General features: G+C 35.0%; 1 protein-coding gene across 6 annotated transcripts in view; it reads right to left on the bottom strand.

Moving 5' to 3' along the window:
• The window catches only part of LCLAT1 (lysocardiolipin acyltransferase 1), a 201,969-nt gene that overhangs the window by 95,992 nt on the left and 88,641 nt on the right, over nucleotides 1-17,336 (bottom strand). For all 6 annotated transcript variants that reach the window (XM_058426479.1, XM_032172608.2, XM_058426476.1 and 3 more), the window contains one exon: nucleotides 10,762-10,960. In XM_058426479.1, coding sequence (XP_058282462.1) covers nucleotides 10,762-10,960 — 199 coding nt within the window. The remainder of the gene's footprint in view (nucleotides 1-10,761; nucleotides 10,961-17,336) is intronic.

Raw genomic sequence — 17,336 nt, 5'->3', positions numbered from 1 at the left:
AAATTCTATGCTTCAGGAATCTTTCTCCTAATAGTTAAAAAGGAAAAAAAGTCCTTAAGCAGTTTCCATTTTCTAGCATGATGGAGTTAAGACCCTATCGGTCAAATCATCCCTGTAGAAAACAATGACAAAATCTGGACATAAGATAAAGGTAATCATCAGAAGGTACTAGAGAGAGAGCAGAAGTTGACAGACTGGTGGGAGCTCATGTTCACTTGCGGGAAGGGAGATGGAAAGCTCTAAGAGTATGTTTCCTTCTCCAAAGCTTTCAGCCTCGGGCTAAAGGCAGTCCACAGAAAAATATGTGAATACAACACACAACTACAGCAGTGCTGAAAGAAAATGTGTAGTCCTAAACACCTGTGTTAAAAAAGGAACATGGTATTAGATCAATGGCTTAAGCTTCTATGTTAAGAAACTAAAAAATTTTAAAAAAAGCAAATTAAGCCCAAAGAACATAAAAGTTAGGAAATAATAAAGATTAGAAATCAGTAAAACTAAAAACACAGATTGATGAGGGGAGCGGAAGAAATCAATGAAACCAAAAGCTGATTCTTTTAGGGGAGAGGGGCAAATCAATAAAACTGACAAAACTCCAGCCAGACTGAACAAGAAAAGTGAGAAGTAAAAGAAGGGATTAACTACAGACTCTTTAAGCATTAAAAAATTAACAAAATATTATTAACAACTTGATTCCTTAGTTTGACACTTTAGTTTGAAAACTTAGATAACAATTTCTTGAAAAATTACAAGAAACAGATGAACTAAAGAATTCAATATCAACTCAAAAAATTGAGTTTGTAATTAAAAAGACACTCACTAAAGAAAACTCCATGCTTAGCTGGCTTCACTGGTGAATTCCTTTAATCATTTAAAGAGGAAATAACATCAGTCCTATACAAACTCTTAACAGAAAACATGCAAGGAGAGAACACTGACCATCTCATTTTATGAGGTCACAAACAGATAAATATCTCACAAGAAAAAAGAACAAAATCCCTAATGAACACAGATATGAAAACCCTTTAAAGCTATTAGCATAATGAATCCAAAAATATATAAAAAGGTTAAGTGGAAATAATCCTAGAAATGTAAGGTTAGTTTACCATCAGAGATTAACCAATGCAATTTAACATATTAATAGAATAAGGGAGAAAATTCATCTTATCATTTTAATAGGTACAGAAAAAGCATTAAAACCAAATTTGACACCATTTTATGATAAAAGTCACAGCAAATCAGGAATAGAAGGGAACGCCTCAACCTAATTAAAAGCATCTGTGAAAAATCTACAGTTAGCATTATACTCAACAGTGAAAGGCTCAAGGCTTTCTACCTAACATCAGGAACACGGCAAGGATGTCTGCCCTCAACACTTCTACTTAACATTATACTAAAAGAATAGCCACTGCAATAAGGCAAAAAAAAAAAAAGGCATAAAAGTTTAATATTAAAATTAAAATAATATTTACATACAAGCCATGTGATTATGTATATAGAAATCCTAAGGAACCCACAAAGCATGTAGAATCGTTCAATTTAGAAAAGTTGCAAGATACAAATATCAACTGCATTTCTATAAACTGGCAGCAAACAATTGGAAAGTAAAAATTTAAAACAACTCCACAATAGCGTCAATCAAAAATACTCAGAAACAAATCAAATCCAAGTTGTGAAAGACCTTTATATGAAAAACTACAAGTACTGCAAAGGGAAATTAGATTCAACGAAATCACAATAAAAATCTTGAGGATTTTTTGAAGAAATTACCAAGCTTATTTTAAAATTTTAATGGAGAGGAAAAATACTCAAATAGTTGAAAAAAATTTAAAAGAACTGCTGATTTCAATTCTTGCTATAAAATTACAGTATCATGACAGAGTGACATTGATGAAATAACACTTACCGGACAAATAATTTTCAAAAATGCGTTAAGTTAGTTGAGTGGATAGTGGGTAGACTTTTTAATAAAAGCTGCTGGAAAACTGGAAAGCTGTATAGTAAAAAAATAAACACTGACCCTGCCTCACAATAAAAATTGAATCAAAATGGGTCATACATAAAGTTAAGAAGTAAGACCATTAAACTTCTTGGGAGGGGAAAATATTTGTGACACAAGGTTAGACAAAGAAAGAACAATAAGAAGAAATGGTTTAAAAAGACCTAATGAAGATAAAGTTTTCTCTTTGAAAGACAGGTTTAAAAAAAGTAGAAAGGTAAACCACAGTCTGGGGTAAAAAACTGCAAAAATCGTATCTATCAAGAGCCTATATCCAGAATTTTTGAAGAACTCTTATACAGCAATAGAAAAGAAACAACCCATAAATAAAAGAGAAAAGATATGACTAGAAACATCACAAAACAAGCTATATGAATGGCCAATGAGCACAGGAGAAGAGGATCAAAATCCCTAATCTTAAGAGAAATGAAAATTGAAACCACACTAAGTTGCCACAACAAAGCCACAAAAATAGCTGAAGTCAGAAAGACTGATAATACCTAATGCTAAGAAGGATATGGGACACCTGGAATTCTCTCTTACATTACTGGTAAAAATGTAAAAGGAGAAAAATTGTATGGAAGTAAGTTATAAAGTTAAACACACATTTACCATATTATCCAGGGGTTTGGGTGCAAAAGGGCACAAGGATACAATTAACTTGACTGTTGTGAGTTACGTGACAGTATGCAATTTAAAACTGGTTAATTTTATTGAATGTAAGTAATACATTAAAAGTAATATAAAGGTATGGTAAATAAAACAGCATGGTACTTATGCATAATTAGATCAACAGAAGAGAACAGAAAGTCTGGAAACAGACCCTATAACAAATGGAAATTCAGAATAAAATAAATCCTGATAAAATGTGACATTTCAAACTAATCAAGAAAAGATTAATTATTCAGAAAAGAGTACTGGGCTTAGTAGCTATTTGGGGGGATAAACAAGAAGTCCCTTTCTCCTAGATTTTTTATTTAATAACTTTTTTGTTTTCTTTTTTAAGAGACAGGGTCTCACTCTGCCACCTAGGCTGGAGTGCAGTGGTGCAGTCATAGCTCAATGTAGTCTTAAACTCCTGGGCTCAACTCCTCAGCCAACCAAAAAGCTGGAATTACCATGCCCAGCTCTCCTAGCTTAGACCAGAATAAGCATGACAAGTGAAACCATAAAAGCATGATGGAAAAGCTAAGTTTGCTACAAAATTCAGATGACATAAAAGATTAATCAGTTTGACTGCATAAAAACAGTAGTTCCACTAGAAAAAAAATAACCTAAACAAAGAAAATGGACAAAAGACAGAGAAAATATTAGCAACTCACCCCAGACAAAATGTTAATATTTCTACTAAGAATTTGTATAGCCCAAAAGGATAAAGACTAACATTCCAACAGAAAAATGTCCAGCCTCATCACCTGTAAGAAAAATAAATATCGCCAGGCATGGTGGTTCACGCCTGTAATCTCAGCACTTTGGGAGGCTAAGGCGGGCGAATCACGAGGTCAGGAGTTCAAGACCAGCTTGGCCAACACAGTGAAACCCCGTCTCTACTTCAAATACAAAAATTAGCCAGGCATGGTGGCAGGTGCCTGTAATCCCAGCTACTAGGGAGGCTAAGGCAGGAGAATTGCTTGAACCTGGGAGGCGGATGTTGCAGTGAGCCGAGATTGCACCATTGCACTGTAGCCTGGGGGACAAGAGGGAGACTTCGTCTCAAAAAAAAAAAAAGAAAGGAAAATAAAGAAAAATAAATATAAACCTACATTGAAATATCTTCTTTATCCAAGTTTGACAAAGAGCAGGTATTTCATAGCACCATATTTCTGAGAGTGTAATGAAACAGCATATATATTGTTGTTTGAAATATAAATTGATTTAATTCCTATGGATGGATATGGACAATATCTCTCAAACTCTGATCTAGGTTTCAACTCTTACTGATAAATTCAGTTTTATGTGAAATACGGCACAGACAAAGAAAATCACTGCAACATTATTAGTAAGTGCTGAAGATTGGAAAAATTTAAACAGTGGATGAGTTAAAAATATGTAACCTTAAATACTGTGATATCATTTAAAAATAATGCAGCAATAGATACACTCACTGACATGGAATAATCTCCAACATATATTGCTAAATACTTTTTTAAAAATATGAAGAACAGTGTATATATTTTGTTACACCCATTTCTATTTAACAAAATTGAGGGTAAGAAAACAATCTGCTTATACATGCACGGAATAACTCTGAAAACAACTGTTAACGACTGTTTTGGGGAAACCAAGTGACTACAGAGCCAGGATGAGACAAAAATGTATTTTCAGTATACAACTCTTTGTAGCTTTTGATTCTGTACAATGTACCTGTTAGTTATAATACATAAAAATTTAAGTAATTAAACATTTTATTTAAAATTAAATATTTTTATGCCTTGACTCTAGAACTAAACAGACCCGGTTTCATAATTTATTGCTACCCCATAGTATCTATGTGGAACAAGGCAAATTATTTAACATTCTTAAACTCCATTTTCTTTAAGAGGATTATGTTATGATATGCAGTTGTGACCTTTAAATAAGATAATGTATATAAAGTCCCTTACACAGTATTCTGTACACAGCACATAATAACAAATCATTAGAGATTCTTTTACCTTTTCCTTCTCCTGAAATTATACCCAAATTGAAAATTTTTTTGACATCTAATTTAAGATGGACCATGATTAAGAAGTACAAACCATTTATCCAAGAGAAGATTCTTTAAAATGATTAGCGGACAGTTTACTTTAGCATGATCCATACATGGTAATCTAAGGTTTTTGTTTATATAGTTTTGTAATACATGTTATTAAATAAATTGAAGATAGACCAGCCAAGCCTGTTAAAACAGTATATATAACATTAAAAGAGAACATTTACTGGTGTCTAGATCCTGACTAAACATGCTTGGCTCTAAAGTTTTATTTTTAAAAAAATTAGCCAGGCATCATTGTGCGAGCTTGGATTAATAGTTTTAGCTACTCATGAGGAGGGTGAGGTGGAAGGACCACTTGAGCCCAGTTCAAGATTGCAGTGAGTTATGATCATGCCACTGTACTCTAGCATGTGTGAGAGTGAGACCCTGTTTAAAAAAAAAAAAAAAAAAAAAAAAAAAAAGGCTGGGCACGGTGGCTCAAGCTTGTAATCCCAGCACTCTGGGAGGCGAAGGTGGGCAGATCATGAGGTCAAGAGATCCTGGCCAAAATGGTGAAACCCCAGCTCCACTAAAAATACAAAAATTAGCTGGGCGTGGTGGCGTGCGCCTGTAGTCCCAGCTACTCAGGAGGCTGAGGCAGGAGAATCGCTTGAACCAGGTAGGTGGAGGTTGGAGTGAGCCAAGATCACACCACTGCACTCCAGCCTGGGTGACAGAGCCAGATTCCATCTCAAAAAAAAAAAATGTTGGGGGAGGTTGGTAGAATTCAGTAGTGAAGCCATCTGGTCCTGAGCTTTTCTTTGCTGGGAGATTTTTTAAATTATTGATTTAATCTAATTACTTGTTACTGGTCTGTTTGGGTTTTCTATTTTTCCCTATTTCAATCTTGACAGTTTATATGTTCAGGAATTTATCAATTTCTGCTATGTTTTCCAATTGGCTGGCATATAGTAATTCATAATATTCTCTAATGATCTTCTGTATTTCTGTGGTATCAGCTGTAATATCTCATATTACATTTCTGATTTTTTTATTACAGTTCTAATTTTTTTTTTTTTTTTTTTTTTTGAGATGGAGTCTGGCTGTGTCACCCACGCTGCAGTGCACTGGTGCAATCTCGGCTCACTGCAACCTCCACCTCCTGGGTTCAAACGATCCTCCTGCCTTAGCCTCCCAAGGAGCTGGGATTACAGGTGCCCACCATCATGCCCGCCTAATTTTTGTATTTCAGTAGAGGTGGGGTTTCATCATGTTGGCCAGGCTGGTCTCCAACTCCTGACTCAGGTGATCGACCTGCCTTGGCCTCCCAAAGTGCTAAAGCCATGAGCTACTGCACGTGGCCTAATTTTTTTTTTTTTCATCTTCTCTCTTTGTTACTTAGTCTAACTAATGGTTTATCAGTTTTATCTATCTTTCCAAAAAAATCAACATTCCATTTCATTGACTCTTTGTATTTTTTAGTCTCTATTTTGTTCAGTTCTGCTCTAATCTTTCTTATATCTTTCCTTTTGCTAATTTTCAGTTTGGTTTGTTCTTGCTTTCCTAGTTCATAGAGGTGCATTAGGTTATTTGAAATCTTTTTACTTTTTTGATGTAGGCATTTACTGCTGTAAGCTGCACTCTTACTACTGCTTTTGCTGTATCCTATAGGTTTCAGTATGTTATGTTTCTATTTTCATTTGCTTCAAATTTTTTTTTATTTCCTTCTTAATTTCTTCACTGACCCACTGGTCATTCAGAAATTTGTTTAATTTCCAAGTATTGGTACAGTTTCCAAATTTCCTCTTGTTATTAATTTCTAACTTTATTTCATTGTGGTCTGACAGGATACTTAACATAATTTCGATTTTTTAAAATTTGCTGAAACTTGTTTTGTGGCCTAACACATGATCTGTCCTGGAGAATGTTCCATGAACTGATGAAAATAATGTATATTCTGTGGCTGTTAAATGAAATATTATTTAAATATCTGTTAGGTCCACTTGGTTTATAATGCAGTTTAAATCCAGTATATGTCTTGGTTGATTTTCTGTCTGGATCATCTATCTGTTGATGAGAGTGAGGTGCTGAAGTCCTCAACTATTACTATATTGGGGTCTGGTCTAACGCTCCCTTTAGATCTAACAGTATTTGCTTTATATATCTGGGTGTTCCGGTGTTTGGTGTGCGTGCGTGTGTGTGTATATATAGATATATTTATAATTGTTATATCCTCTTGCTGAATTGATCCCTTTATCACCATATATTAATAATTGCCTTCCTTGTCACTTTTTATGTTGTGGGTTTTTTTCTTTTTTTAACTTGAAGTCTATTTTATCTGATACACCATACCTACTCCTGCTCCTGTTTGGTTTCCATGTGCATAGACTTTCTTTCTCAATTCCTTCATTTTCAGTCTATATGTATCTTCACGGGTGAAGTCAGCTTCTTGCAGGCAGCATATAGTTGGGTCCTGCTTTGTCTTTTTTAAAAAATTCATTCAGCCAGTCTATATTTTTTAATAGGGGAATTTAAATGCTTTACATTCAATGTTATTAATAGGTGAGGACTTATACCCACTACTTTTAAACTGATTTCCAGTTATTTTGTATATCTTTTGTATCTTTCTTCCTGTCTTATTGTTTATCTATGCAATTTGGTGATTTTTCTGTAGTGTTAATGTTTGACTCCCTTCTCTTTTTCATCTATATATCTGTTCTATTAGTGTGTTTTATCTGCATGTTTTCATAATGCTTGCATATCAGTTTTTTACTGCAGATACATAAGCAATTAATCATTTCTTTTAGGGCCAGTCTAGTGATGATGAATTCCCTCATTTTCACTTGTCTGGGAAAGACTATTTCTCCTTTATTTCTAAAGAATAGCATTGCCAGTTATAGTACCCTCGGCTGACAGTTTTTTCTTTCAGCACGTTGAATATATTATCCCATTCTCTCCTGGCCTGTAAAGTTTCTGCTAAGAAATCTGCCATTAGTCTGATGGGGATTCTTTTATGTGATTTGACACCTTTCTCTAGCTGTTTATAGAATTCTCTCTTGACTTTTGAGAGTTTGACCATAAAGTGCCTTGGAGAAGCCCTTTTCAGGTTCAACCTATTTGAAGATCATTGGGCTTGCTGTGTCTGGATGTCCATATTACTCCCAAGACTTGGAAAGTTTTCAGCTATTATTTCATTAAGTAGGTTTCAATGCCTTTGTTCACCCCTTCTTCTCCAACTCCCATAATGCAAAAATTGATCACTTGATGATGTTCCACATGTTCTGTAAGCTTTCTTCATTCTTTCTTTTGATTTGGCTGGGTTATTTGAAAACATGTGTTTTCAGGTTCAGAAATTCTTTCTTCTGCTTGATCTAGTTTATTGTTGAAGCTCTTGATTTTATTTTTATTTCATTTACTGTATTTTTGTTTTGAGATCTGATTCTTTTTTATGATATCTACCATTTTCCTGAATTTCTCATTGAGATCATGAATTGTTTCCTGATGGTGTTGAATCCTTTATCTGTGTTCTCTTGTATTTTGCTGAGTTTCCTTAAGACCTTTATTTTGAATTCCTTTTCAGGCATTTGATAGGTTTCCTTTACTTTGGGGTATATTAACTGGAGAATTCTTGTGTTCCTTTGGAGGCATCAAGTTTCCTTGCCTTTTCACTTTTCCTGTGTCCCTAACACTGGTATCTGTGCATACAATGGAACAGCCACTTTTTCCAATTTTATGATGTAGCTTTCATAGGGAAAAACTTTTTCCTGTAGATATGTCGTATAGTCTCAGTTGGGTAGGGTGCCTTGACTTTGGTTCCATGTAAGAACAGTAATATGGACTCCATATGATTTCTTCAGCTTTCATCAACATCAGTGGTGTCTACTGAGTGCCTCACTGGCCTAGGCTGCAGCTGTTTGTGGATGCTGTGGTGTGGCTTTACTGGAAGCAAGAATGCTGGGAAGGCAAGTCTTTTTTGACCCTGAGGGTGAACACACACATGCACACAATGCTCTACCACTAGAAGGGACAGAACTGCTGCCAAGCCTCAGGTGCATGTCATTCTACTCTTACTCTTCTTCTCCCCACTCTTGGTACTCTTAAATTTGTAAGGACGGGAGGGCAGAAGGAAATGTTATGGAATTTATTTCTCTTCATAAATCAATTGAACGCTTATCGCATTATTTGTCTTCTCACACTAAAAGAGATGGGTGATACATGGTTTTCTTTCCTCTCCTGCTTGATTTCATAATTTTTTTTTTAATTAGGGTGAAGAAAAATACACAGCTGCCATTGTCCTACAAAAACCTCTGTAAGAAGACTTTTAACTATGGATTCAATCTCTATTAGACACATAACTGTGGCTTTTTCATTTTCTGTTAATGAAAGATTTCGTCAGTTGCATTTTTCTGTATTTTTAAAATCTCATATATACTTTTAAAGTCATTGGTATAATGTTATTCTTAATATCCTGTTAGTATATCTCATGTAGAATCAATCTTGCTACTGGTAATATGTGCCTTCTCTTTTATTTATCAGTCCTCTTAGGGATGTGGCAGTTTTTTAAATACTGAGATCTTAGACACATCTTCAATCTGTGGGGTCTATGCTCCCTCCTCTAGAATCTTTGAGGATGGTAACTGCTTCCACCAATAACATATGGTAGGAGTGATCCTGTTTGAATTGTAAGGCTAGGTCATAAAATACCTTGCAGCTTCTTGCTGGTTCTCAAGTGAAAGTGTTCTCTAAGGAAAGCCAGCTGCCATGTAAGAAATGTGACTACCCTGAGATCACTATATTGGAAAAGTGGCAAAGAGCTCTAAGTACAAAGGCAATTAAAACACAAACAGTTGGCAGGGCACAGTGGCTCACACCTGTTCCAGCACTTTGGGAGGCCAAGGCAGGCGACTTACGAGCTCAGAAGATCGAGACCATCCTGGCTAACATGGTGAAACCCCGTCTTTACTAAAAATACAAAAAAAATAGCCAGGTGTGGTGGCTGGTGCCTGTGGTCCCAGCTACTTGGGAGGCTAAGCCAGGAGAATAGCATGAACCTGCAAGATGGAGCCTGCAGTGAGCTGGAGCTTGCAGTGAGCCCAGACTGTGCCACTGCACTCCAGGCTGGGGAACAGAGCGAGACTCCATCTCCCATATAAAAAAAAAACAAAACACACACACACAAACAGTAAATCAACTACAAACACCCTTGCTAGTCTATCCTTACTAGTCTATCCTGTGAAGGCCTGCCCTTTGCCCTCACAAATCATAAACCATGTCAGTACACTAATAGAGGAACGGTTTAAGACGGTACACAGTTTAAGTAAGAAATGTTACCTACGTAAACCACAGAAGTATAAATGTAATTAACGAGGCTGTCAGGAGGATCTAGTGCGTACTTCATATACCCATGTGAATAAGTGGTTTGAATATATTTATAATCTTTCCCCTCCCTTATTTCACATTAAGTAGCAAGTTGAGAAAGGAGGCCATTTATTTTTAACATGCAGTGCTGAAATATCCCTACTTCTCCAACACACAATGAACATACTGTATTCCTAGCCATTTAAAATAAACATTTCCAGGAACTTTAATATTATATTATATAAGCACGATAAAAAGATTTTTTTTAAAAAGTTATAGATTGGGGAAGTTCAGAAAGTACCAGCACCTAGCATAATGAATGCTTCGAACCTAGGTATTCAATTAACATTTACTACATGAATATGAATGAATCAGTCAATGTCAAGTACTTTATCAGCACAGACCAGTTTCTGGCCGAAATCACAAGTGCTACCTGCAATAAAAAGTTACTAAACTATTAATTCATATCCTTCAATGTTGTGGTCCTCAGATACTATATATTCATTTCCTTGAGAACAGTTTATTTTCTCTTTCAGAGTAATATTTTTTAAAAAGAGATTAAAACAAAGTCATCTGCCATAGCAGATCCACTAAAGACAAAAGAACCAGAGATCGTTTTTAGCCCAATGAGGAAAAAAATGTAATCGCTTTAATGCTTAAGTCAGTTTTACAGTGGGTGCATTACATCTAAAAGGAATGAACCATTTAAAATAATGTGTGAATAACCTACCAAATCCAGGAACACTTTTGAGACTGGCTTTGAGGCAAATTTTCTCCAATCTGAGGTAGCTATATCGCATCAGACAATTCCACAGGAACATCCAGTCCATTCTTGTCCGATGGTTCATGATAATGACACTTCTTTCTCCAGGAACAAATGCATCCCCAGTTATAATCACTTTTACACCAAACATGGTCTCCAATAATGCCTAAGAAAACAATACAGATATAGAGCAAATTAAAGTTATGATTTTCCATAGGTAAATTTTATCATGCCCTATAAATAAATCTTATGACTTCTAACATGTAAAAGTTAGTATTTCCCATGATCCTTGCTTCTATAATAAAAAATTGGGTGATGAGGTTATCTAGAAGAATGAGAATATCAAGCACTATTTCTATTTTAAGCTTCTGTGATTTCCTAATTAAAAAATGCTAATTGTCATTGAAATCAAGATATCTTATTAAGTAAAAAGTATAAAAGGTGAATATCAATATTCTACTGTGTAATATTTTAAGGATATAGATATGTAACATTATTACCTTTTTTTCTAGAAAGAACAGTCAAAGAATTAGCACTAGGTACAGGGGAAAAAAAAAAATCCCATAAAGTTAAACTGTTCACTTTATAGCTTCCTGTACTATGATGTTTTAAAAACAAAAACATAGATCTTATTTATTTTGACACTATGTAAAGAATAAATTAACTATACATCTACTAAAATACTACAAGCCTTACTACCTAGAACATAGTAATGTTCAAATATTTGCTGAATTTCCTTAATTCACTTTTCTGATGGGCCAGGTATACAATACATATGAAGTATTTAGAAAAACAATATATTATAGACTTATGAGTTCTTGAAAGTAAAATAACAGATTACAATAAAAGCTGATTATTGATTTCAAACTCTTCTTTGAATTCTCAATTTACATGTAACAAATTTACTAGTTAACATTTGACTTATTACTAAAGAGAGAAATTGATCTAAAGGCAAATATACGATACAGAATCAAAAGTTCTCTTGGCAAATATCATGATAATCTTGAACAAGGTATAGCCAACAAACTGTGGTATATTCATATAATGGAAAAATGATACAGCAATGAAAGTAGATGAACTACAAGTACCTACAGCAACATGAAAGATACACAGAAGCATACTTTTGAAAGACAGCAAAACAAAAATATATACAATAAATGTTTGACTTTCTAAAAGATTAAGATATTTTCAAGATGATTATATAGATGCTAAAATTATAAAGAACAAGAAGAAAATAACTATCTTAAAAGTCAGATTAATGACTACTTCTACCAAAAGGAGGGTGTTTTGATTGGAAGTCTAGGTAGCCTGCCGGAGAACTAACAATGCTGTATTTCTTGACCTGGTTGACAGTTACACTCAAAATTTTTCATTAAATTGTACATTTGTGTTTTAGTAACTTTTTGGTATGTTTGCTATACTTCACAACAAAAAAGCATTTTTTAAAAAATGCAATACGAAACAGTAAGACTTTGAAAAACATAACAGGATCAATAAAACATAGGTTCAAAATAATATTAGCTAAAGAAATATACTAGAAAGTAAAAAGAAGTTAGAAAAGTTATATGTCCAAATTGTTACAGAGTCAAAGTGTTAACATCCTGATACAAAATCATTTGGGCTAAGTAGCTACAGATATTCCATAGGTCCTCATTAAGCTACTTTCCCACAGCTGAGGTTCACTTTCAGCATGGGTATTTAATCCAGTACCTATTACGTCCTAGAACGATGGCCTCCAAGAGGTCAGTAAAAATGTATTCCTCTTAAGCTGTATATAAAGATATGTCAATGTGTACACATACTTTGCTAGGTAAAATGCTTGCAGTTTTCGTCAAATTTTCAAAAGGGTCTATAACTGCTCAACTAATTATAACTCCTACTCCAAAAAGTCCCTTGAAAGTGAAATACCTACATGGAAGACCTCCTGGTAAAAAGGATCATGGCAGAGTCCTACAGGCTTGGATCCACAGCAAAAAATGTCCCTTTTTCTTTTGAGACGGAGTCTCACTCTGTCACCCAGGCTGGAGTGTAGTGGCACGATCTCAGCTCACTGCAACCTCCACCTCCTGGGTTCAAGTGATTCTCTTGCCTCAGCCTCCCGAGTAGCTGGAATTACAGGTGCCCGCCACCACACCCAGCTAATATTTTGTATTTTTAGTAGAGACAGGATTTCACCACGTTGGCCAGGCTGGTCTTGAACTCCTGAACTTGTGACTCGCCTGCCTCGGCCTCCCAAAGTGCTGGGATTACAGGCATGAGCCACCGTGCCCAGCCAAGAGTTAAAAATCTTAAGCCTATAAATCCCAAACCTCAAATCTAACCCTATATATGCAGTCTCTAATATATGATACCTATGGATCCCAAACAATCCTTTGCTTTTCATTATGAAAAATAGCAAAATAAAAAATCCAAGACTGGGATGGGTGTGGTGGCTCACATATGTAATCCCGGCACTTTGGGAGGCTAAGGCAGGAAGATCGCTTGAGGCCAGGAGTTCAAAACTAGCCTAGGCAACATAGCAGGACTTCAGCTCTACAAAAAATTTTTAAAAGCCGGGCATTGTGGCACATGCCCAGAGCCTTAGCTATGCAGAAGGATTGCTTGAGTCCAGGAATTTCAGGTTACAGTGAGATCTGACTGCACCACTGCACTCCAGCTGGGCAAGAGAGTGTCGTCTCCAAAACAACAACAACAACAACAACAAAGACCATGTGTCCAGGAACATCTCATGTAACATGACATCCTCTCCCTTGACATCCAGCATTCTACCAGAATATGCCTGAAAGTTATAAATAACCTTTGGGCAGCCAAGATCTCAAGTCCACATTAATCGGCTGTAATACCAGATGAGACATATCCAGTCAACCTTATTTACAGCTCCTGCAAAGGCAGAAAAACAAATATACTACACAGAAATAAAGCTATAATATCTATACAGAACTCCAGAATTCAATTTATCCAGACTAAAAGACAGGGAAAAAAGACGCTATTCTCACATTTCTCATGTTTATTCCATTTCTAGTATAGTAGATAATCGTGTCAACAGTAATAAATCTTACAAAATTTTATAATGCATTGTTTCTTATATTGAAGAGTAACAATTCTGATAATTTTTACCTAATTGGTCAAAGATTTCTGTATGTATTATTTAACAGAAATATGGAAGCATTTTCCAAGGATCTTTTATATACCACTACTTACTATGTCCAAGTGTTCCATCGTGTATAAAAACACAAAGATGAGAGTGGTTCCTCTCAAGATCACAGAGAAAGTTTTACCATCATGCCCGCTGCTCTCACTCTCATTTATCATTCTGATGGATCTTTATTTAGTCTGAGGTAGTAACAACTCATCTCCAGGTCTGCTTTTGCTTTTCAGGCTCAGATTAGGTCTGGTTCTCCAAATCCCTAGCTACTTGAGGCTTTGCAATCCCAACTCATTCTTCAAAACACTGAGCACCCACTTTGTTAAGAGCAACAGTGTAGACAAAAATCACATTCAGCAATCTATGTTTATTCAACACCTGTTTTGTGCTAGGACTGGAATGGTATCAGAAGGCTGTGGAAGAAACTTGTGCCCTGGGTAGACAGTTAGAAAACGACCTCTAAATTCCTAAGGCATGATTTATGGTGAAAGGACAGAACTCCAAGTAATTTTCATAATCCTAGGTAGTAATCAGACTGTTGGTTAGAGTTCGAATTTTGAGAAGCAAAAACTGCTCTGAGCACATACTGAGTTTGACCCTTACAATATTGATTATGTTAAACAGAATGGTCCAAAAATAAAAGGCACAAAGACATGCACTCCAAATTATAGAAACATTCAAAGAAAGACTGAATGGTCACCCTGCAGATTGTTCTAGAATGGATTCTTGCCCACAGAGTTAGGTTAGACAAAGTGACCTCTAAGTCTCATCTAAGATTCTAAAACATTTCACTGCTATGCCTCTTTTAGCACAGAAAATGCGCCCCTTAAAAATAGTAAGACAAGAAAAATCTTGCCAACAAAATCATTTTAATCCACAAGAGAAACTTAATGAAAGAGAAGATCATTTTGTGACTATTTTTGTGAAGCAATAATTAGTTTAAGTGCATTTATCCTAATTTATTTTTAGTGGAAAATTATTTTTAACAGTTTGGGATTGCTTAAAATAAAGTACATCAATAAGGGATAGAAGAATAAATTTTAGATTAAATTCACTCTGAATTTAAAAAGAATATATTTTATTATTGCTTAAAACTAAAAACTCCTTTAGCTCCTTGTAAAAGTATGAGATAAAAGGCGATTAAAGACACCCTTGATAGTTCTTCTCTGTTTCTTTCAACAGAGATGTCCACTGTCTCAAAACTGGAATATCAATTTTTCTGTAACCTAGCTATAAGGAATTCAACATCCATACATTTTTTAACTAAAAAAACCTTCTCTGCCTGATATGCTGTAACTAGTAAACTAAACAGCTGAGTAACAGCAGTTTTCCAAATACTAATTTTTTACTAGTACTGTGGTAGTTAAATCTCACCTATGTGTTAAACTGTCCAAACAGCTAATAAGACAAAAGTTAGGAATAGGTGAAATTATCTTTGAAAATCTCATAGGATGGTGCATCTCAAAAGATCACACTATCAGTAAGTCCAGCTCGGCCAATCTTCTCCCAAAATTGTACTATATTGATATTACCCTACCTGACCATCAGACAAAGTGATTGGTTTGTATATTGTTTAAAAATATCTATCTTTAAACACAAGAATCACACTCAGCAGAGAACCACTCATATTTCCCATTTCATCTCACATGAAGCAGAAAAAAATTCATTCTCTTCTCTGCCCACTCTTCCCTTACCTATCCTAGTGCATGTAGTTGAAACTATACAAATACTGTAGGTATATAATGTAATTCTGCAGTAACAGTAATGCTACTAGCAGTAATAATACCAGAAATAGCTATTGCAGAATTTGTTTGATAACTTGTCCTATAAATATCAGCATTTCTTCCAGAGTAAGAATTTTAACTGTGCACATGGCTGCCCAGAAAAAAAGACATTTCCCAGGTTCTGTTACAGCTTTTAGCTGCTCTTACCAAAAGAGTAAGCAAAAGTGATATGTGCAACTTGCTATATACTAGACATGTGAGTCACTGGTATAGAAAGAAAGCATTTGCTCTGGACTTCCTCCAGAGTGGGGCAAAGAAGTGGCAGTGACCCAGTCTTGGCCAAATCCAAGAGGACATTATACCAGGCTGGAGGCCAAGCTAGGTGGATTAACAGGATAGAAGACATCTGAACCCTTTGATGACATCAGAGACCGTAGGGACCTTGCCAGACTGGACCTGTAAGTCAGTATAGTTCTACCGTATTTGAGCTACTATATTTTGAATTTTCTTCAAAACACCAGTTTAGCCTAAAATTAATATAAAAGCAAAACTAAAACTAAAACTAAAATTAATATAATACCAAATATTTACTGTGTACTTACCAAATGGCAAGCCTTATACTAAAAAGGCTATATATTTATTATCTCGTTTAGTCATTACAATGACTCTCTGATGTAGGTAGGTAGTATTAAGACCCCTTTTTATAGAGATGAAGAAACAAAAGCTTACAGAGAGGCTAAGGAGCTTAGCCAAGTTCAAATGACTAGAAAGTGGGAAGGCCAATAGTGAAACCAAATATCTGTCTGCAATGTCTGTGAAAATAAGCACTCTGCTTATGCTCACTCTCCAAAAATTAGAGTGACTGGACACTGTAAAGCATTACAATTGTAGTAATTTTTACCTATTCTCAGAACTCTCAAGGTTTTGGCAGAAAGATTCAACAAAAATATGTGGTTCATAATTAAAAGATTATATACTATAGAAAACTGATGACATTTAGAAAATGAAGTACAGTAACAATACATGACTGTTACAAAAAATCATTTACCTCTGAATGTTTGCTTTGCAATCGGATATACAATTCTGAATCCAGAATAGATCTCAAAGATCATTTACTCCAATTTCTTTATTTTACAGATGATGAAACAAACACTAAAAATAGTTATATAAATGACATGAAAACAGTCAAATGTTTCAATAGGAAATGTCTCTGTATGATGACAGTAAAATTACTTAACATACAGTTTGTAGATGACATTTTAGAAGTATCTACTTGTGATGATTAATATTATGTAAACTGAACAGTATTCTTATTTTACTTATGTATATAGAGAAATACTCACCTTGTAAATAGAGAGTGATAGTGGTTAAGCAACAACAAAAAATGAGTATTTTATGGTAAATGGTATGTTTAAGGTTGCAATGAAACACTGGGCTTCATATCTTTAAAGCTAATTTAAAAATGTAACTCTAAAAATTAATAGTCTGGGAAGTCAACTTCTGTCCTCTAAAAAAAGAAAAAGACTTTCAGTCAAATGAAAGCCAGAAAAGAAATTAGTCAAGCTCTGTAAATCTACAATTAGGATAAGATATTTTAGGTAGAGGACTATTATCTCCTCAAGGACAGAGATCATTATCTGTCCTGTTCATCACTGCATCCAGCAAAATGCTAG

The sequence above is a fragment of the Hylobates moloch genome, unplaced genomic scaffold (assembly GCF_009828535.3).
Source record: "Hylobates moloch isolate HMO894 unplaced genomic scaffold, HMol_V3 SCAFFOLD_13, whole genome shotgun sequence".
Taxonomy (NCBI): domain Eukaryota; kingdom Metazoa; phylum Chordata; class Mammalia; order Primates; family Hylobatidae; genus Hylobates; species Hylobates moloch.
This window is presented reverse-complemented; position numbering and strand designations above follow the sequence as displayed.